Raw genomic sequence first — 21,512 nt, 5'->3', positions numbered from 1 at the left:
AGCACGCCTCTAAGCTTAAATCGGCTCCAAATTCCCTATATGTCCAATCGGGTTCCTCTCTGTCCCTGGGGAACCCCGAAATCTTGCATTCCGGGTGCACCCATTGCGCAGCAGCCCAGCCCCCTTGGCTTGACATCAGCAAGCTGGAGTAGTGGGGGGGGGGGGGTGAAGGGCCGCGTAAAAGCATGCGCGTGGACTACAAATCCCGAAAGGCATCGCGTAGCCCTGCGGCCAGCGCCTGCGCAGCACGGGCCCGGCGTTTGAGTGGCAAGTTGTTTGTTACAGCGAACACCAGCTGCTGCTGCGCCGGGCGCCGCGCTCCGCCGGGCGCTGTTTGCTTGTCCACCCCGTAGCTCGCTGCACCCCGCAGGTCCTCCCCAGGCCTCCTTTTTTATTGCAACTTGCCAAGCTTCCTTTTTCTGGATCGAGTACGAATCAGCCTAGCACCGAGCTCCCGGTCCCCTTCCTTGGGCCGGTTGCCCCACAGCTTGGGGCGCGCAGGGGGCGGGGGCCGCGGCTCGTCCCCGTCCCCTTCCCCCCCCCCCCCCCACAAACTCGGGCCACCGCGGATGATCCGCCGTGGAGGAGCCCTAGGCGGACGATGGAACTGCACATTCTCGAACACCGGCTGCAAGTTGCCAGCGTCGCCAAGGAGAGTATCCCACTCTTCACCTACGGCCTCATCAAACTTGCCTTCCTGTCTTCCAAGACCAGGTGAGAGAGAGTATGGGGCAAGGGGATGGGGGGGGGGTGCACATGGTACCCGCCCCGGGACAGACAAAGAGGCGCACCCCGGGGGACGCGGTGCAAAACAACTTCATCCTCCTACCACCCACCCCCGGGATCTCTGCCATCCTCCTGCATCGGACAAAGCCACCCCTGTGCTCTTTAGCTGGGGGGTCCCCTCCACCCAGATCCCCCACCTTATTGCCCCTCCAAGTGCTGCCACCAACACCCAACCTCTTCCCCCTCCCAATCTCAGTTCCTTCCCTGAGATTCCGAGTAATCCCCCCAAATGGCCTCTGTGATGTATCCGTGAATGAATGAATGAACGAATGAATGAATGAAAAACAGGTGTGGGGACCCGGAGGTGGAAATTAACAAACTAAACACGCCCCATCCCCCATCCATCCACCACCACCAGCACCACTCCCCTCCTCCCGGTTGAGCCGGCCCCCCTGTAGCCACGGGCAAGCGGGGAGGGATGGCGCTGAGCTTCGTCTACCCCAGAAAAGAAAAATCATAAAATCATTAGTAGATGTTTATCTTCAGGTGCCTGCGAGGGGAAAAGAGGTGCAGGCAGCCGGGAGGGGGAGGGGCTGCAGGGCCAGGGTCGCCGATTTCTTTTTTCTTTTGGGGGTCCAGAGAAGTGGGAGGGAGGGGGAATTTTGAACCATAGAAGGGGGAGGAGCTGGCGTGTTTATGGATCTGCCTGGAAGCTGGGCTTGGGTGTTGCAGGGGGAAAAAAATAGTGGAAGGCCTTGGGAAGTAAGAAGAAAAAGAAAAAAAAAATTTTTTTTATCTTGGATTTTTTTTTTCCCCGTTGCTACATATATGTCTTTGACTTCCTAAACTCCTATTGGGTTACCTTTCTTTTAATTGCCCATTTCCCGCTGTGCAGTGGGGACTGGAGCAAGCAAGCTCCTGTCAACTTAAACCCCTCATTCACTTAGCATTATGATGGGTCTGGTTTGTAGGGGGGTTTTAAGACAAAGATTCTCCAAGCTCCCTGCCAAAGGAATAAATACATTCTAGGTCAAAATTAAGTTAAATTGACAGCAAACACACCCCCTCCCTCCATCCCTCCCTCCTTCCCTCTCTCTCTCTCTCTCTCTCTCTCTCTCTCTCTCTCTCTCTCCCTCTCTCCCTCTCCCCCTCCCTCCCTCCCTCCCTCCTTTCCCATGTTGTCTTGTGTCCTAGGTTGGGCTCCCGGGAAAGGGCCTGTTAAAAGTTCTTGCTTTGGAACCTGACTTCAATGTTGGTCAGGGCTCTTGTTTACAAAAATGAAGCCTGCTAGGTAGCTTTGGGTCTGTTTACTTTCTTCTGGGAGAGCTGTTATATATCTGTGGGGACCAGAGGTTTGGAATCCTTAGCTCCCTTGTTCCTTGGATGGACTCAGGTAAATCATTAAACGGGTCATTTGAAAACAAAGCTAACAGCTCAGATTCTGAACAAGTTAACCCCCTCCCAAGTGCAAAAACCCCCTCTCAGGTCAACACCTTTTAAAACCTACAGCCACTTGCCCTCTGCCCACCCTCAGGGCAATCCCCAGAACTCAGTCGGGGGAGGGGGAGGGGAGGAGGAACAGATTGCCAACCTCTGGCATCCTCAACAGCTCCTGACAGCCCCCCCCCCCAACCCCACTTCTTTCTTTCTTACACTGGAGGAAAGAGGGCTTTGGGGGTAGACTTTTTATTATTATTATTATTATTATTATTATTATTATTATTATTATTATTATTATTTTAGAAAGACAAGAGAAAGGCTAGCTCTGTCCATTCCCTGTGCCTTGATGAAGGAACTGGCCTTTTTTCCTGGGCATCCCTTCTGTACCACTGCTGGGGGCCAAGTTGAAGGTCTCCAAATAGAGGCCCTGAGACAAGCTCATACTCGCCTACCTGACCACAGGGACACCTTGTCACCTTGTAGGGTGGGTATCCTTCCTCCCTCCCAGGATAGGCCCCAAGTGACGGGGTCCAGTTGCAAGATGACTCAGAGGTCAAAGGTCAACTCCTTGTCTCCAGGCTCTGACTCTAGAAACCGCTGAGTATAGTTGGTCTGAGGCTCACAAGCTGCTGACCTTATGCACTCTGAGCTCAGGCGTGGCTTGGTGTTGGACTCGGTCCCAGTGACCCAGGTAGGTCACTGTCCTTTCCCTTCTCTCTCTTTGTCCCTCTGTGAAATGGACATAGCACAGCCAGGACCACTTTTTTTTTTTTTTTTTTTTGGACTTTTCCAGACAAGGTTTCTCTGTAGCTTTGACTGTCCTGGACTAACTTGTAGACCAGGCTGGCCTTGAACTCACAGCAATCCACTTGCCTCTGCCTCCCGAGTGCTGGGATTAAAAGTGTGCGCCACCACCACCCGGCTTCACTCCTTTTTTTTTTTTTTTTTCCAAGGAGCAGCTTGCTGGGGGACGGGTCATTCAGTGTATGTAAAAACAGCCGTGTCTCAAAAGGAACAGTAGCTGTGTGGCTATTAAGTTATTCACAACAGTAAGCCTGCAGGTAGTAATTCCTAATTCTTCTCCCCCTGCTCCACAGGGATCCATATTCCTGTTAGCACCCACCTCCCCAAAACATCTTACTGCTTATTTAAAAAAAAAAAAACAAGAAACATGTCAATAGCTCTTTCTACAGGGCCAAGTCCTTGCTGTGGCATTCAAGGCCTTTTGGGGAACCCGGAACCAAAATCCTTGTCTTTAGCCATTCCCCCTCCAAGCAGATATACTAGTAACACCCACTCGCCTGCTTTCTCTACTTTCTTCCCACCTGTACATTGTTCATCTCTTCCCGGAATATCCGCTCCACCCCTGTCAATTCCACATCAGTCTTCTAGATTAGTGACGTTGCCCTAACACCTCCCCAGGCACTCCCCTGCCTCCACCTCCTAGCAGACTTAGTCACTTGCACGCACACACACACACACACACACACACACACACTCCCGCAGGTGTCTCCTTGGGGTAAGGGATGCAGGAAACAGAATAACTCCGGAAGACACTCACTCGGCTCTTGGGTGCAGCTGAGGCTGAGGGATGTAGAGATAGGCTGCCCCTCCCTTTGTAGAGCTGAGCGCCCAGGCCAGGGAAGGAAAGAGACAGTTGAAATCTGAAGTCAAGAAACATGGTAAAGCAGCCGGGCAGTGGTGGCGCACGCCTTTAGTCCCAGCACACAGCGAGGCAGAGACAGGTGGATCTCTGAGAGTTCGAGGCCAGCCTGGTCTACAAAGAGAGTTCCGGGACAGCCCAAGGCTACAAAAAGAAACCCTGTCTCGAAAAACCGAAAAAGGGAAGGAAGAAAGAACGAAAGGAGAGAAAGAAAGAAAGAAAGATGGCCAAGCGAAGTAGTAGAAAGGAGGCCCAGGCCTGGAGAGATGGCCCAGCAGTCAAGACTGCTTGTTGGCTCTTACAGAAGACCTAGTTCGTTTCCCAGAACCACCGTCAGGTTGCTCAGCTACTCCGGTAACTACAGCTCCAAGAGATATAGTGCCCTCTTCTGGCTTCTGCAGGTACCTCCACTCACATGCACATACCCACACTGAGCCAGTGCTTTACCACTGAGCCACACCCCAGCCCCTCACTGGGGGATTCTAGGCAGGTGCTCTACCACTGAGCCACACCCCCAACCCCTCACTAGGGGATTCTAGGCAGGTGCTCTACCACTGAGCCACACCCCAGCCCCTCACTGGGGGATTCTAGGCAGGTGCTCTACCACTGAGCCACACCCCAGACCCTCACTGGGGGATTCTAGGCAGGTGCTCTACCACTTAACCACACCCCAGCCCCTCACTGGGGGATTCTAGGCAGATGCTCTACCACTGAGCCACACCCCAGCCCCTCACTGGGGGATTCTAGGCAGGTGCTCTACCACTGAGCCACACCCCAGCCCCTCCCTGGGGGATTCTAGGCAGGTGCTCTACCACTGAGCCACACCCCAGACCCTCACTGGGGGATTCTAGGTAGGGGCTCTACCACTGAGCCACACCCCCAGCCCCTCACTGGGGGATTCTAGGCAGGTGCTGTACTGCTGAGCCACACCCCAGCCCTCACTGGGGGATTCTAGACAGGTGCTGTAGATATAAATATATATGCATAATGTTGAATAAAGAAAGAGTGGAAACTGAAGATCGGCTAAGGCAGCCTGGGAGCCTACCTGAAGGAGGAGGCTTTAGATTATATGCAGTATCTTAGTAGGAGTTAGGCAGGAAAAGGGAATCCAGTCTATGGATAAATGACATACACAGGGAATGACAACTCAGTGACAAAGATTTTATAAAGAAAGAACTTGGGTCCTAGGGATTAACTTGCTCAAGGTCATAAGATAAGTGATAGAGCCCAAGATTTGGGTCTACACCTGTGTGGATTCAGCTATTTCAGCCAACACGGGCTAAAAAGGAGGCTCATGGTCAATAGTGCCACCAGCCCTTCTGTTTGCAGTGTGCTGTTCAGAAAGATTCACGAACACAGGATCAAACCACTGACCTTCATGTGTTCCTTTGTGCCCCCTTTCTCTTTTACAGCACTGAGGATTGGATTCAGGGCCTCCTGCATAGAAGGCAAGCACAATGTAGCACTGAGCCACATCCCTAACCCCTCACTGGGGGATTCTAGGCAGGTGCTCTACCACTGAGCCACATCCCAGCCCCTCACTGGGGGATTCTAGGCCAGTGCTCTACCCCTGAGCCACACCCCAGCCCCTCACTGGGGGATTCTAGGCAGGTGCACTACCACTGAGCCACACCCCCAGCCCCTCACTGGGGGATTCTAGGCCGGTGCTCTACCACTGAGCCTCGGCACCAGCCACTCAGTGGTGGTGGGGAAGGGGGTCTAGGTACCTGCTATCTAGGCTGATCTCAAACTTAGGTTAACTGCCCTTTTCTAGCTTTTAAGTGTAGGAAGAAAGCTTCCACCCTGGCTTAAGCTGTATGATATACCTAGATTTATCTATCTTACTTTCACAGCTAAGTTTCTTCATCTTTTCACAATACATGGCTAAGTCAAGTGTCACTTTTAGAGCTAGGGGATGGCTCAGTTGGTAAAGCAAGCATGACTGAGTTGGGACCCCAAGCACTTATATTTTTAAAAATATGGGGCGGCACGGGGCGCGCTAGAAGCTAGAGAGATGGCTCAGTGGCGAAGAAAACATGCTGCTATTGCAAAGGACCCGAGTTCAATTCCCAGCAGCTACATTAAGTGGTTCGCAACCACCTGGAACTCCTGCTCCAGGGGATCCAATGCTGTCTTCTGACCTGCAATCATGTATACACACACACACACACACACACATGATTTACAAAAAAATAAAACCTTAAAAGAGGGGGAAATGAACTTCAGATTTAGGAGAGACTCTGTCTCAGAAAAGGAGGGAGGGCAGGGAAGGAAAGAGGGCATAGGAAACAATGGAAGAAGATAACCCGATGTCAACCTTTGGGGGTCTCCGTGTGGACATGTACACCCACATGCAGCCACATGTGCACATGAAAGAGGGACTTCTATCGTTGTATCCAGTATGGTGTGGGAAGTCGAGGTGTGCCAGCTGACTTCTCTCAGAGCTATGACAAAACACCTGACAAAAAAAAGCTGGAAGAAAAGGGTTACTTTGGCTCACGGTGTGACAGTACAGCAGGGGAAGGCTCGGTGGCAATCATCTCCAGGAACATTGCTAATACTCCTCACATCCTGGCAGAAAGGGAAGCAGAGGACAAACAGGAAGTGGGAGCCCAGCTACATAAGCTTACAAGGCATGCCCACAGTGACTCACTTCTTGCAGTAAGGCTCCTCCGTACCTAAAGGTTCTTCAACCTCCCAGAACATTGCCAGGGACTCTGTTCAAGGGCCGAGTGTTCAAGCCTATGGGGGACATCTTACAACCAAATCTCGTAAATCTTATAAAATGCAGTGATGATCATGAGAGTGCTCCCGAGAAGGGTCAGCCATTAAGATCACATTCTGTTCTTCTAGAAGACCGAAATTGAGTTCTCATTGGGTGGCTTAAAAACCAGCTATTAATTCCAGACCCAGGGGATCTGGCACCCTCTACTGGCCTCAGTAGACACTACACTCATGTGTGCATACCCACACAGGTACACATGATTTGAAAAATAACGGTAAACTGTTTAACAATTTTCCTTGCCCTGGAAATTTGTGACCTAGTAGACAGAGTATGGTGGGTTGTTACTGGGCAGAACTGAGAAGCAGTGTTGTAGTAGTTCTCAACCTTCCTAATGCTGTGGCTCTCTAATATAGTTCCTCATGGTGTGGTGACCCCCTGCCGTAAAATTACCATTGCTACTTAATAGCTATTTTGCTAATGTTAAGAATCATAATGGAACTATCTGATATGCAGTATATCTGATGTGTGTGACACCCCTCCCCCCACACCATGGGGTCACAGCCCATAGATTGAGAACCACTGCAGTGAAAGGAGGAGCGTTTGAGATGCTCCCTAAGGAAATAGGGAATTGAGGGGGAGTTGGGGGGGGATAACGTGTCTGTAGAAAGAAAAGGCTCCGTATGAGAAGCTAATGGGGGTTAAAGGTGACAACACATGAAATACATGAATAAAATTGTCAGGAAAATAAACTAAAGAGAAAGGTTCCGGCTGGGCCTGATGGTGTAGGCCTGTCATTCAAATACAAGGAGGCTGAGGCAGGAGGACCACTAGTTCAAGGCCTGCCTGAGCTACAGAATGAGTTCAAAGGCAGCCCAGCCTACTGAGTTTAACCCCCGACTGAAAATAAAGAAGCAAAAACCAGGTTGGTGGTGTAGCTCGGCGTAGAGCACAGGCCTAAAAGTCTTACCTGTAACAGGTGTGGGCGTGGCTCAGTGAGAGAGCGTTTGCCTAGACACCCCCCACCCCCATGAGAGGCCGGGGGTGTGGCTTAGCAGGTAGAATACTCACTCTGGAAGGGTTAACACCCCCTGTGCTACCAAAAATGCTAGGAGCTGGGCTGTTTGGTACATCTAATTAAAGATGTGATGATGTCATCTAGGCCTTTTTTCCCTACCTTCCTGACTGGCCATCTTTAGCATAGTACGAGGTACCCTGTGGAGTAAGTAGCTAGGTGACCTTCATTGTGGACAGTGAGGAAGGCAGCCAGACCAGAACCGTGGTTTCCAGCAGTTTTCCCCAAACAAAAACATAGGCTTTTCTCCCCGCTAAGCCTTGCGGCAGACCTTCCCACCTAATTGGAGCTCTTTCACATGACTACCATGGACCAGTCAAGACTCAGCCCTTTAAAGTGGGACCGACTACAAGGAAGTTTCTAGCCTAGAGCCGGGGAGGGTTCTTTGGCTTGTGTGCACGTCCAGGTGGTGAAGCGTGACCATAGTGTGGGGAGGTTTGGGGACACACAATGTGTGACGGCCCCCTGGCCATGATGGGTTGGTCACACTATAGCCCCATTTGCCTCCACCCTCTTTAGAGCGGCTAGCCTCTGACAAGCTTGGGAGACCAACCATTTTACCAATAAGGAACAAGACGGGAAGGACCCGGGCTACCCAAAAGGGGAGGGGAGCTGTGCTTAGAACCCAAGAAGTTGAATCAGGCCAATCTGTTACTACTCCAGGCACCCAGCCAGGTGCCCGAGCTGGCCTGGACTCCTGTCACTAGGAGCCTCCTGATAGCCAAGGCCACAGCTGGAAGGCAAGGGACATGCTGTTATCTTTGTCTGTCTGTCTGTCTGTCTGTCTGTCTGTCTCTCTCTCTCTCTCTCTCTCTCTCTCTCTCTCTCTCTCTCTCTGTGTGTGTGTGTGTGTGTGTGTGTGTGTGTGTGTGTGTGCGTGTTCTGTCGGTCTGTGCCTGGTGTATGCTTGTGTGTGCATGTATGTGTACAGGTGCTGCCATACTCCTAGCCCTTCACTGGGGATTCTGGGCAAGCCTGGTATCAACTGAGCAACACCCTCAAACCCTCTCACTAGGGGATTATAGACAGACCTAATAGCCCCTAAGGCACTCCCTCAGCCCTCACTAGAGGATTCTAGACAGGTGCTCTACCATTGTGGCACATACCTGCTGTCCTAGTAGTTGGAAGCCAGAGGTCAACGTCCGTGACTTGATTGCTCTCCGCCTTATTTTTTGAGGCATGATCTCTCGCTGAACCTGGAGTTCCCCAAATTCTACCTCGCTGACTAGTGAGCTCCAAGGATCCTACTTTCCCAGGGTGGCACGTTTTGATTTTTACCTGTGGGCTGAGACTTTGACCCAGGGTCCTCATTTCTCACCAGGTATGGTGGCACAGGCCTGTAATTCCAAGGGTTGGTAAACTGAACCAAGAGAGACCATGAACTTGAAGTCTAACCTGTGCTAACAAAACAAAATAGAACATACACACACACACCCCGTTTTTCACTTGGTTGGCCCATAGCGGTAGGAAACCCCATAACTGCCACCTGGATTGAGCCGACACTTAAAGTCTCTGATTCACACAGCCCCGTGCTGGGCCCCTGCATTACTGCTTTATTAAGGTCTTGCCAACAAACTGTGGTAGATACCATTGACTCAAGAAGCATTTATGGTGCTGGGTGGTGGTGGCACACACCTTTAATGCTAGCACCCAGGAAGCAGAGGCAGGTGGAGCTCTGTGAGTTCAAGGCCAGCCTGGTCTACAGAGTGAATTCCAGGATAGCTAGGGCTACATAGAGAAACCCTGGGGTGGGGGCACGTTGGGAGAAAAACTTAAAACTACGCAAAGTGTGTCTAGATCTTTTATCACTTTCCTCAGTGCTTTGGGCTGAGGCCGCTGTCTTAGTACAGTCAGGGAAAGATGGGCTATCCCCAGAAGACCTTCAGGGAAAGCTCAGGACAGCCACTCACTGGCAAGTGTGATCATGGGCAAGTCATTTGACATGTCCTGGCAACGCTACCATCTTTTTAACTGTAAACTGGGGAATATAGAGCCTGGGCACCTGCCCGTAGCTGAGGTTGCAGTTAGAATTTAATGACTTAAAACGAGGTGCTGGAGAAATGGCTTAGTGAGTAAGTAAAGTGCTTGCCATGCAAGCATAAGGACATGAGTTCAATCCCCAGGTCCCACATGAAAAAGCCAGGAATGGTGACTTGCATTTGCAATCCTAGCACTAGGGAGGCAGGGACAGGAGGATCTCTGGAGTTCATTGGCCAGTCAGTCTAGCCTAACGGAAGAGCCCAGTGAGAAACTTTATCTCTAACACATGAAGATAGGGGACTGGAGAGATGGCTTAGTGGGTAATAGCCCTTGCTGTGGAAGCCTGGGGACCTGAGTTCAAATCCCCAACATCCATGCGAAAATTGGAGCATGACTCCACGCAACACATTGTACACATAGGAAAGCAATTTTAAGAGTAATTGCTGCTCTTCTAGATGACCTGGGTTCGGTTCCCAGCACCCACCAGGCAACTCACAGCAGCCTGTAACTTCAGTTCTGGGATACCCTCTTCTGAATTCAGCAGGCTCCTCACCACTTAAATAAGCATGTGATTATTCTTTTTTTTAAATGAAGAAAAAAAGATAAACGAGGATGGTTCCTGAATAACTGTACCCAAGGTGTATACACACACACACACACACACACACACAGACCAGCCACTTCTAATGGAGCCTGGTTCCCTCTTACCATCTCAGAAAGAATGCTATGTCTACAAATGTCGGCTGCCATGTACAGAGCTAATTTCTTATGTTCCCAATTTGTTTTGTCTTGTTTGTGTTTCAAGACAGGGTTTCTCTGTTCTAACTCTGGCTGTCCTCGCACTCTGCCTGCCTCTGCCTCCTGAGCACTGGGATTAAAGGCGTGCGCCGCCGCCGCCACCACCACTGCCCGATTCCCAATTCTTCTCTGATTCGAGGAGATGCTAAGTGCAGATCCTGCCTCTACCTTTGGAAGTTATTGGTCATTGGAGTGTAGGGTCTGTGGAGGGACATCGACAATTTGCTGCACACAGGCCGGGCTTGCCGGAGGAGGCAACTCTATCTGAACCAGGATCAGCTCAGCACGGGAAGATGTCAGGAGGTGCTAGGGTTAGGGTTAGGAGGAAGGTGCAACAGGGCAACCCTGCCTCAGCTGTAACAGGACCTATACAATCTGAATAAGGACACGGCAGCTTTTTAATACTTTGAAGTTTGGGCCTTTTAGCTGGGCAGATTCCCAACCAGCTTTCTAGCTTAACCAAGCTAACCCTGGCATTCTGTCCTACATGTGGCCAGCTCTACTCTCCGCTCCTGTTTACCTCTGTATCCAGCTGGTGAATCTCCCGCCTTCCCTTTCTTCTCCCAGAGTCCCTCTCTCTCCCGGAAGTTCTTCCCTCCACTTCCTGCCTAGCTATTGACTATCACCTCTTTATTACTTGCAGCAGGCAAGTGAGGATGAATATTTGCAAAATATGAAACCAGTGATGGGCCATAGAAGTAACAATACCAAGATCTGGCTAGTAGGCCAGCACTTAGCTCTCTGCTGCTTTAGCAATCAACAACTGAACATACAGAGACAACGTCTTCACACAGTGTACCCCAACACTCAATAAATAAGGTGGCAGAGTAAGACAACACATCAGACAGCAAGCCTGGAGCCCCACATGCGCATACACAAACATGCACACACCACACAATAGTGCACACACACAATCACAAACTATCTGAAAACAAAAGAACATGGTCTGTGCCTATGGTAGACGGTGATGACACACACACAGGCTTGACAAGGGTCCCCTGAAAAGGGAAGTCAGGTGGAAGCCCAAACACCCACCTAGAGGTGACATTACTGACACTGATTTCAGATACTTATTCTAAACCCCTGGCCGTATTTTTGCTGTGCAAGGGTCCTTAAAGGAGTTTGTAGAGAGAATTCAGTTGGTAAAGGACATGAGAACCTGAGTTTGACCCCTAGAGTTCAAATTTTATAAAAGACAACCGGGCATGGTGGCGCATGTGAAATCCCGGTGCTAGGGAGGCAGAGTCGGGTGGGCTCTTGGGACTGGCTAGCCAGCCTGGCTTATTCAGTGAGAGACCAGGTACATGAGGGACCCTGGCTCCAAAAAACAAGGAGGGCAACACCTAAAGAATGACAACCTCACCAGGCGTGGTGGTGCACACCTTTTATCACTCGGCAGGCAGAGGCAGGCAGATCTTTGTGAGTTCGAGGTCAGCCTGGTCTACATAGCAAGTCCAGGATAGCCAAGGCTACATAGAGAAACCCTGTCTGAAAAAAAAAAAAGGAATATCGTCCATGTCGCATGGGACACATATGTGTGCATACTCATGCCCACACGTTGTCTTAGTCCGAGTTCTATTGCTGTGACAAGACCCCGTGACCACGGCATTTAATGGAGGCTGGCTTACATTTTTCTGAGATTTCGTCCATTGTCATCATCTTGGGAAGCAGGGTGACAACGGTGCTATAGAGGTAGCTGAGAGTTCTACATCTGGACCACCAGGCAGCAAGAGGAGGAGGATACTGGGTGTGGCTTGAGCATTTGAAGCCCCAGAGCCCACCCCCAGGGGCACACTTCCTCCAACAAGGCCACACCTACCCATCGAGGCCACGCCTTCTAATCCTTATCAAGCAGTGCAGCTCCATGATGACCAGGCATTGAAATCTGCAGGCCTGGGAAGGCCATGCCTACTCAAACCAGCACACACGGGCACTTGCATGCACACAAACACAGGCAAGGCTCGTGTGTTTAGAGGAATTACCATCATCATCCTCAGGCTCTCAGCCCTGGCCTTTGCTTCAGGCTCCCATTTCCTTACCCAGCCTGGTAGTTTAATCATATTAACATCAGATACCCAACATAAACCATCTAAGAGAGGAGAGGTTTCTTTTGCTTATGGTTTCAGAGGTATTGACATGGTGGGGAGGGTATGGCGAAAGAGCTCATTTCATGTCTGTAGGAACGTGTGGTGAAGCCATTCACATCAGGGTGGACCAGAAAGTGTAGCTATAACAGGAAGCGACTAAAGCAAGATACAGCTCCCAAGGGCATGACCCCCATCTGCCTTTTCCACCTAGGCCCCACGTTTCTGCAGCTCTGTCACTTCCCAGTCATCTATTCAAAGTCTGAGAGAGAGAGAGAGAGTGTGTGTGTGTGTGTGTGTGTGGTACATGTGTGTCTGTGGGGTGTGTGTGTGTCTGTGTGTGTGTGGTATGCGTGTGTGTGTGTGTGTGGTGTGCACACACCACAGCATGCACGTGGAAGTCAGAGGACAGCATGTGCTGCTTCCACCATGTGGGTCCCAGGACCAAATTCAGATCCTCAGGTTGGTGGCAGATGCCTTTACCTCCTGAGCACGTCACTGGTCCCCACTGAAAATTTGGATTTTCAGTTCAGCAATGGATTAAGTCGTTGTTAAGCTTAGAGCCCTCATAACTTGTCTCCGGTACGTCCTCACAGGTGCTTTAATATGCTCCTAAGTGGTTCAGTCACGTGAGGATTGCCCATCACACCTGGCATTTTAACTGTTTCCTTTGTCTCGCCTCCCTCCCACATACCCAAACTTAAAAACAGCTGAGAAAGGTTTGTTTTGTTTTGAGATAGGCTCTCATGCAGTAGCCCTGGCTGGCCTCAAACTAGCTGTGTAGCTGAAGATGGCCTTGAATTTATAATCCTGCAGCCTCTGCCTCCCAAGTACTGAAGTTACGTGCCCTCAGGTGCCGCACCCAGTTTCTGAAGTAGTTTTAAAACCACTTAACAGCTCTGACACACTTCATGCAAAAGCCGCAGCTCCCATTCCTCTCCCACCTTTCAGGCGCTCTGTGTTTGGCTCAGTTATAAAGCAGAGTCTGTCCAGTGCTCCCCATCCCTTGGAGCCTTTGTTTGACAGGAAGCCAGGCGCCATGTTTGGAAGGACACTCAGTCCTCAGGAGGTTGAGGCAGGAGGATCACAAGTTCAAAGCCAGCCTCGGCTACATGGCAAGACTCCAAAACGAAGAATGAAAGAGAGCCCATAGTTTGTTTTTAAACTCAGACTCTCCGTTGAACACAATTTGTTCTGACATCTCCCAGCTCTTTGAAGACTGTTGCCTCCTTTGTCACTCTATGAAAGGCCCCAGTTGACAATGGTTTGTTGCTCTTCCTCCCTCTCTGACGAGGAGCAGTAGCATGCTCCTTTGCTGTTCGGTGGAACATCTTGTGAATTGCCAGTGTCAACACAGACAAGACCCACACGGGAGCTGGAGATGCAGCTCAGTTCATAGATGCCTGTCTAGCAAGCCTATCTCGGCATTCAGGAAGTGGAGGCGGGGTGGGGGGTTGGATCAGGAGTTCAAGGTCATCATTGATAACACAGGATGGGAAGCCAGCCTGGACTACATAATAACCCTTTCTTAGACAAAAACAAAAGACACACGGCACAAGAGGAAAGCTGCCCGAGTAGGGGTGGGGCCTCACTCACCTCCAGCCGATGGCAACGATGGAGAATATAAAACGAGCTGGAGAGAGAGAGTTCGGCGGCTAAAACACTTGCAGCTCCTCCAGAGACTCCAAGTTCGATTCCCAGCACCCATGCTAGGCAGCTCACAACCGCCTGTGACAACTTCAGCGAGTGCTGCCACACAGACACACAAGTACACATAATTTTTTTTAAAAGAAAGAACTCAAACAGCAAACATGAAATTAGTAAGACTCTTGGCAAAGAGGTAGAAAGCTTCCTCACCTGTTGTTGGTGGGTATATAAAAATACTTATTAGTAGTGGGACACTTTTCTCCAAAAATGTACAAGCAGAGCTGGCAAGATGGCTTCGAAAGTAAAGGCACATGCCATTGAGCCTGATAATTTGGGTTCAGTCTCTGGGGTCCATGTGGTGGAAGTAGAGAAGCAGCTCCCACAGGGTATCCTCTGACCCCCACATGTGTGCCATGGTACTCACGCCCACACAGGCCGGCAGGCAGGCAGACACACATACACAAACATATGAATGCATAAGTTTTGTTTTGTTTTGTTTTGTTTTTTAATAGCAAACTAAGCATAGTGGAACACAGCTGTCATCCGGGCACTCAGGATTCTAAAGCAGGAGTTTTAGGCCAGCCTGGCCTACAGAATGAGTTGAAGCCAGCTTGGGCTACATAATAGGGACCCTGTCTCAAAAAAAAAAAAAAAAAAAATCTAGTATAGGAGGTTGTAGAAATGGGTCAGGAGTCAAGAGCACTTGCTATTCTTTTTGTTTGTTTTTTGTTTTTTCAAGACAGGATTTCTCTGTACACTTGGCTGTCCTGGACTCTCTTTTGTAGACCAGGCTGGCCTCGAACTCGCTCTGCCTCCTAAGTGCTGGGATTAAAGGTGTGCGCCACCACCGCCCAGCAAGCACTTGCTGTTCTTGCAGAGGACCTGAGTTCTGTTGCCAGCAGCCACAGATCCAGGGGATCAGATGCCCTTTTCAGGCCTCCACGTGCATGTGTGTGCGTGTGTGCGCACGCGCACACACGCACACACACACACACACCTAAACATATACATATATATGTTTTATATGTATATAAAACCTGAGGGGGGGAAATAAAAGAATTGCTTTTGCACTTCTGGGTCTATATCCTGAAGAATTGGAAGGAGGATCGTGTGGGGCTCATACATTCATGTTCCAGGTGACATGACTCACAAAAGCCCAAATGGGGAAGAAACCCAAGTATTCATCAACAGGTGACTATGCAAACACGTCACACAGGGGTATGAGGAAATACTATCCACCCTTCAAGAAGGATGTGCTGACAGCTGCCACAGCCTGGATGAGCTGTGCTGAAAGATCCAGGCTGGTGAGGGCGGGGGGGCAGGGGGGAGGGACGGCTGGCAGGGTATGTCGCTTTTGTGAAGTTCTCAGAGCAGTTCAGTTTATACAGACAAACACAGCAGGTGTGCACCCCTGCACTAGTGAGCTGGAGGCAGAAGGATCAGGGCTTGAAAGGAAGATCATCCTCACCTACATAGTAAGTTTGAGGGCAGCCTGGGCTAACATCAGACCCTGCCTCAAAAATAATCGTAGAAGGGTTAGAGAGATGGCTCAGCAGTTAAGAATACTTAATGGGGCTAGAGAGATGGCTCAGAGGTTAAGGGACTAACTGCAATTCTAAAGGTCCTGAGTTCATTTCTCAGCAACCATGTGGCGGCTCACAACCATCTATAATGAGATCTGGTGCCTTCTTGGGACAGGCAGGTGCACATGTGGGCAGAATACTGTATAAAAAATATTTTTTAAGAGAATACTTAATGTAGCTGGGGGTCATGGCACATGCCTTTAATCCCAGCTCTCATACAAAGGGCTGGCTACTCAAAACTACCTGTAACTCCAGTTTGAGGGATCTGATGCCCTCTTCCGGTCCCCATGGATACCTACACTCACAAAGACGTGTGTGTGTGTGTGTGTGTGTGTGTACACATACATATAAATAAAAATAAATCTTTACAAAAGAAGTACTTAGCTGGGTGTTGTGGCACACGCCTTTAATCTCAGCACTCAGGGAGGCAGAGGCAGGAAGATCTCTGAGTTCGAGGACAGCCAAGACTACACAGAGAAACCCTGTCTCAAAACAACAACAAAAAGAAATACTTACTACTACTACTACTAATAGTGACAATGGGGAGAGAGTGTGATTACCAGGCCCTGGAAGAAGGGCACAGAGTTAATGCTTAAGGGCATTAGGTTTCAATTCTGCAAGATGAGGGAGTTCTGGAGACAGGTGGCTTTCCTGGTTACATGGCGATGACAGTCTTTTCTGCCACAGGACCATGCAGAGAGTTAAGATGGCAAGGTGTATATTCTACATGCTTTTCCACAGTTTTAAAAAGTGTGTGTGTGTGTGTGTGTGTGTATTCTGTCATCCCAACTACACCTGAGGCTGCAGCAGGAGGATGGTAGATTCAAGGCCAGCCTGGTAACTTAGTAAGACCCTCTATCAAAAAAAAAAAAAGCTGAAGGCATGACAAAATATATACCCATTACCCAGAATCCCCCAGTGAGGGACATGGGGTAATCCTCAGTGAGCACTTGCCTAGAATCCCTAGTAAAGGGCTGGAGTAGGGCTGGGTGTTAACATTTTGCCTATAATCCCCAGTGAGGGGTGGGGGTGGGCACACATATTCTGGTAGAAGAGAGCTCACCTCATAGTATGGAGCTAGGATGCTCATCTGCCCTTGGACATCAGGACCCCAGGGTGTCCATCCTGCATCCCAACATCCAAACCAATGGCCCCTCAGGGTCTGAGGTCTTCATGTTATACGGAGCCATGGTACCAGTTTCCATAGCTCTCACCCTGCACGTAGCCCATCACGGGACTTCTCAGTGCCGTAGTCACTAATAGCATAGCGATCCTACAGTAATGTGTCATGATTCTCTGGCAAAGCTCATCCGGATGGGTGGATGATAGATGAACAGGGAGGCGGGTAAATAGCCAATGGATGACATGGAAGGATGAGTGAGCAAGTGGCCGCTGGATGGACCGACGGGTGGATGGGTAGAGGGATGAGTGGATGGCACATATATCCATAGACGCAGAGGTTCATAAATGGGTGGAAAACCAAGTGTGTACCTGTTGAGAATAGTTAGTTTTTTAATGTAGCCCAGGCTAGTCTCAACTCAGAATGCAGCTGTAGATTACCTTGAACTTTTGATCTTCCTGCCTCTACCTTCCAAGTGCTGGAGTTGCAGGGGTGCACCGCGCCATGCTTGGTTTATGGAGTGCCAGAGATGGAGCTCGAGGCTTTATCATGCTTAAGCAAGTACTCTGCCAACTGAGCTCGTCCCTACCCGGAATACTTTTTCCCCCCTAGTAAATACAGAACTGTGACTGTCTGAACCCGAAATGTCCCTAGAAGCTTGTTATGTTAAATGTTGATTGCCAGCTGCCAGGGTTTGGGTGGGGGTGGGGGGTGGGGGCTAGCAGTTGCATCATGAGGGTTCTGACATTACCAGTGCGTCGTCCATGGATGCATTCAGAATTAATGTTTTTTGTTTTGTTTTGTTTTGTTCTTTACAAAACAGAGTTGGGAGTTCATAATGACTTTTTAGCATTTCTATGTACTTTGGGGGGCTTTCATCCATGTAGGCAGTGTGTCATAAGTTTTGTTTTATTTTATTTTTCCTTTTTGGTTTTTTGAGACCGGATATCTCTGTGTAGCTCTGGCTATCCTGGACTCGCTCTGTAGATCAGGGTGACCTCAAACTCACAGCGAACAGTTTGTCATAATTTTTACTCACCTCCACACATACTCAACCCCACTCGCCCTCCCACTTCCCCCTCCTCCACGCCAGCCTCCTGACTCCATGTCTTCTTTTGTTTTGTTCTGTTTTGTTTTTAATCCTACTTAAAATAAAAATGAGAAAGAATTAGAAAAGCTAGGTATGGTGATCTATTCCAGGAAGGAAGGGAGAAAGGGAAGGAGAGAGTAAAAGAAAAGAAGGGAAAGAAAAGAATACTTTTCGCCCACAGCAGAGAGCACTGCCTTGGCACTAGTGCTAAATGCTATCAGTGTGATGTCTTACAGGCATTGCCACCTCTCCCCTCACATTTCTTTGCTACTGGGGTGTGAGTCCCAGTGCTGGAAGCTGAACTATGTGCCTCCTCTCCAAGGACCACTAGCCACCCAGAGAAGGTTCAAGAGAGAGAACTGGGAGTGACAGGGAGCTGGAGAAATGGCTCAGCAGCTTAACACACTTGCTGCTTTTACAGAGGCCCTTAATTCGGTTCCCAACACCCATGTCAGACGACACAACCGCCTGTAACTCCGGCACTGGGAGAACCAGCACCCTCTTCTGGCCTCTGCGTGCACTTGCACTGCTGTGCATAGACACACATAGGGACCAGGCTGGCCTCAAACACAGAGATCCCCCTACCTCCGCCTCCCAGTGTGCTGGGATTACAGGCTTGTGCCACCTCACTGAGCTTTTTAAAAGTCTTTACTGAAAACCAGGCCAACCTGGTCTACAGAGCTAGTTTACAGGAACCACGGCTTCCTCCCAGCGTGCATCCCACTTTCCCTAGTGAAACGTAGCCGTCACACAGGGTGGCTCTGTGAACCGTGAAGACACTGGGATTGTTGGTTGACATGCACCTGCCTCACCCAGCCTCAGGCTCCTTAAATTAACAGTTCTCTGAAGCGAGGCACTCTATCCCAGGCTTGTGTATACTGGGCAAGGCCGTGGATTCCTACCAACCTAAAGTTCCTCACCGGACAACTTACTAGGGGCCTCCGGTGACCAGAAGGACCCAGGCTTCAGAAGGGGCACTCCCCCACATACACCCCAACCTGCCTCTACCCGTGGTGTCTTGTTACTGTTTTGTTTTGGGCTTCGTGAGACAGTGTAGCCCCGGGTTTGCTTTGAACTAAAGCAGTCCTCCTGCCTCAGCCTCTCAAGTGGTGGGGTTATAAGCATGCACAGTCAGTCACTGGGGTTTATATGGTACTGGGGATAGAACCTGGGGCCCTGTGCATGCTAGGCAAGCACCCTACCAACTGAGCCACATCCCTGGCTCCTTGGTGTGTGTATGTGTGCACGTGCACACACCTGCAGAGGCCGGAGGTTAACTGTGGCTGCTGTTCCTCTTGTTTTTTTGAAATGGGATATCGCAGCCATTTTGAAATTCACCAAATAGCCTAGGCTGACTGGCCGCCCAGCAAGTCCCAGGCTAGCCTCTCTGCTAACCCACTGCGGGGATTGCGGTCAGAACGGCTATACCACGCCTTTTCACATGGGTTCTGGGATCAAACTCAGGTCCTTACACTTACAAGGCAAGCCCTTTATCCCCAGCCTTCCACCAGGCAGGTTTGGATCTTAGCAGGTACAGTCAGGCAGAGACCTGAAGCAGCATTTAAATTTAAGTTAAAAAAAAATACTGATTATATAGAATTTCTAAAAGCCAGGCTAGGATTCATTGCCTCGGAAAGGAGTGAGCCTCCCATCCCTAGGTGTATGCAAATGAAGGCTGCCCAGCATGGTCTTGCAGTCCTACCCTTTTCCTCTGCTTCTTACTACCCTCTATCAAGATGATGCCAGGAAGTTCCTCCCCTTTTTTGAGACCAGAGTCTTCCTATGCAGCTCAGCTTGGCCTTCAGCCTCCCGCCTCAGAGTCCTCAGCGAATGCGCATGTGCAGGTGCTGTGTCCTTGCTCTCACACAGAAGGCATCACAGGACATGGAAGTGCCTTCCTTTATCAGCCTCCATCTTATTGCTCTGAGATAGGGTCTCCCACTGAACAGCAAGCTTCTGGGGTCCTTCAGCCTCTATCCCACCCACTGCCAGGATTATGGGCATGTGCAGCCATGGCTGGGTTATTACATGGGTGCAGGGTATTCAATATTAGATCCTTGCGTTTGGCAGATGAGCACTCTTACCCACTAAGCCATCTCCTTAGCTTTCTGTGGTTTCAGCAGGGACCTTGTGATACATTGTGTGTGTGTGTGTGTGTGTGTGTGTGTGTGTGTGTGTGTGTGTGTGTGTGTGTGTAATATTTCTGCTACATTTACTTGGTCCATACATCTCTGAGTGGGCTATCCATCAGATATCTCTTCCCACTCACCCTCCCTATCTGCCTTCTGGCTGTAGGTATGTTGGGGAAACAGGGCTTGGCCTAGCCCAGGCTTGGGGACTTGTGGCCCAGGATGCCCAGGGAGAGGCCCTAAGTGAGGGCCTCTTTCTGCTTGGTGAAGAAGCTGAGAGTAAACAGATTGAATTTCCAGAGGCAGCCAGGCCTTCCACCCAGGCGGCCGCAAGTGATTGAAGATAGAAATGTTCTCAGAGGTGACTCAGCGCCTGGGCCCCCGATCCAGGCAACCCTAGGCCTTGGCTTTGCCTGGGTAGTTGGCTCCAGCCAGGCCCCAAAGGGAATAGCCGTAGAATTCTGAAGACAGACTTGTGTGACTGCATGTCCAGCCCCCTGAGGGTGAGGGAGCCCACAGACATCTTTAGTGGGGCCTGCTGCAGGCTCAGGGTCTTGCAGGTTCACTGAGAAACAGGGCAACAGTGGTACTTGTGTGAGAGGGTGGGTATGAGACATTTGTGTAAGAGCCTGGCCTGGAGGCTGAGGCAGGAGGATCTCAAGCTGCAAACCAGCCTGGGGCTACATAGGCAGAAAGGGAGGGAGGGGGAAGGGAGAGAAGGTCGCAAGTGCATTTCAGACAGTTGACAGCACGAATCAGGCACAGAAAGGTCAGTGCGAAGAGAGCAGCTGGGCCAGGAGGAAGCCTGGGGTGGGATGGAAGAGGGAGAGTGGATGGTCCAAGGTTAACAAGACCCCGGGGAGCCTGCTTCAGAGCTGTCACCCACTGGAGAGAAGTCCCCTTCAGGGACAAGAAGACAGTTACTGCCCCTGAGAAGGTTGAAGACTGGGGAAACACAAGGTTTCCAGAAAAAGGCTCTGGTCAGCTATCCCCGGGGGGCTAGTCACAGGTCAGGGGCCGGCCGGATGGTAGGATGCCAGCCATCAGATATGGGGCGTGGAGATCACTGGTGAGGTTAACTGAGTGGAGGAAAGCTAACTGCCATTCAGCTGGCAGCTGCCGTAGGCATGTGACCCAAGGAAGAGATATGGATGAAGGATGACTCTTTTTAGAGTGGAAGAAACCTGAGCTGGGGAAAGCGGCTCAGTGCCTGAGAGTGCTGGCTGCTGTTGCAGAGGACCCCACTTGGGTTCCCAGCACAACTGCCTGTAACTAGCTTTAGGGGCTCCGTCACGCTCTCCTGTTCTCTGTGGTCACCTGCATTCAACAAGCACAGACCCCACAAACAAACACAGAATTAAAAATCAAATCAAATATATATATATATATATATGGAGGGGGGAGGGAGGCAGGCTACAGGGAGAGAGACATTTTTTTCCCTTTTTTTTTTTTTTT

At 50.2% G+C, this 21,512-nt stretch overlaps 1 protein-coding gene across 1 annotated transcript in view; it reads left to right on the top strand.

Moving 5' to 3' along the window:
• Positions 1-254: 254 nt before the first annotated feature.
• Positions 255-21,512, top strand: part of Castor2 (cytosolic arginine sensor for mTORC1 subunit 2) — a 38,322-nt gene continuing 17,064 nt past the window's right edge. The window contains exon 1 of the mRNA XM_051161358.1: positions 255-714. Coding sequence (XP_051017315.1) covers positions 602-714 — 113 coding nt within the window. The 5' untranslated portion in view covers positions 255-601. The remainder of the gene's footprint in view (positions 715-21,512) is intronic.

This window comes from Acomys russatus, chromosome 19, assembly GCF_903995435.1.
Source record: "Acomys russatus chromosome 19, mAcoRus1.1, whole genome shotgun sequence".
NCBI classification, from domain to species: Eukaryota; Metazoa; Chordata; class Mammalia; order Rodentia; family Muridae; genus Acomys; species Acomys russatus.
This window is presented reverse-complemented; position numbering and strand designations above follow the sequence as displayed.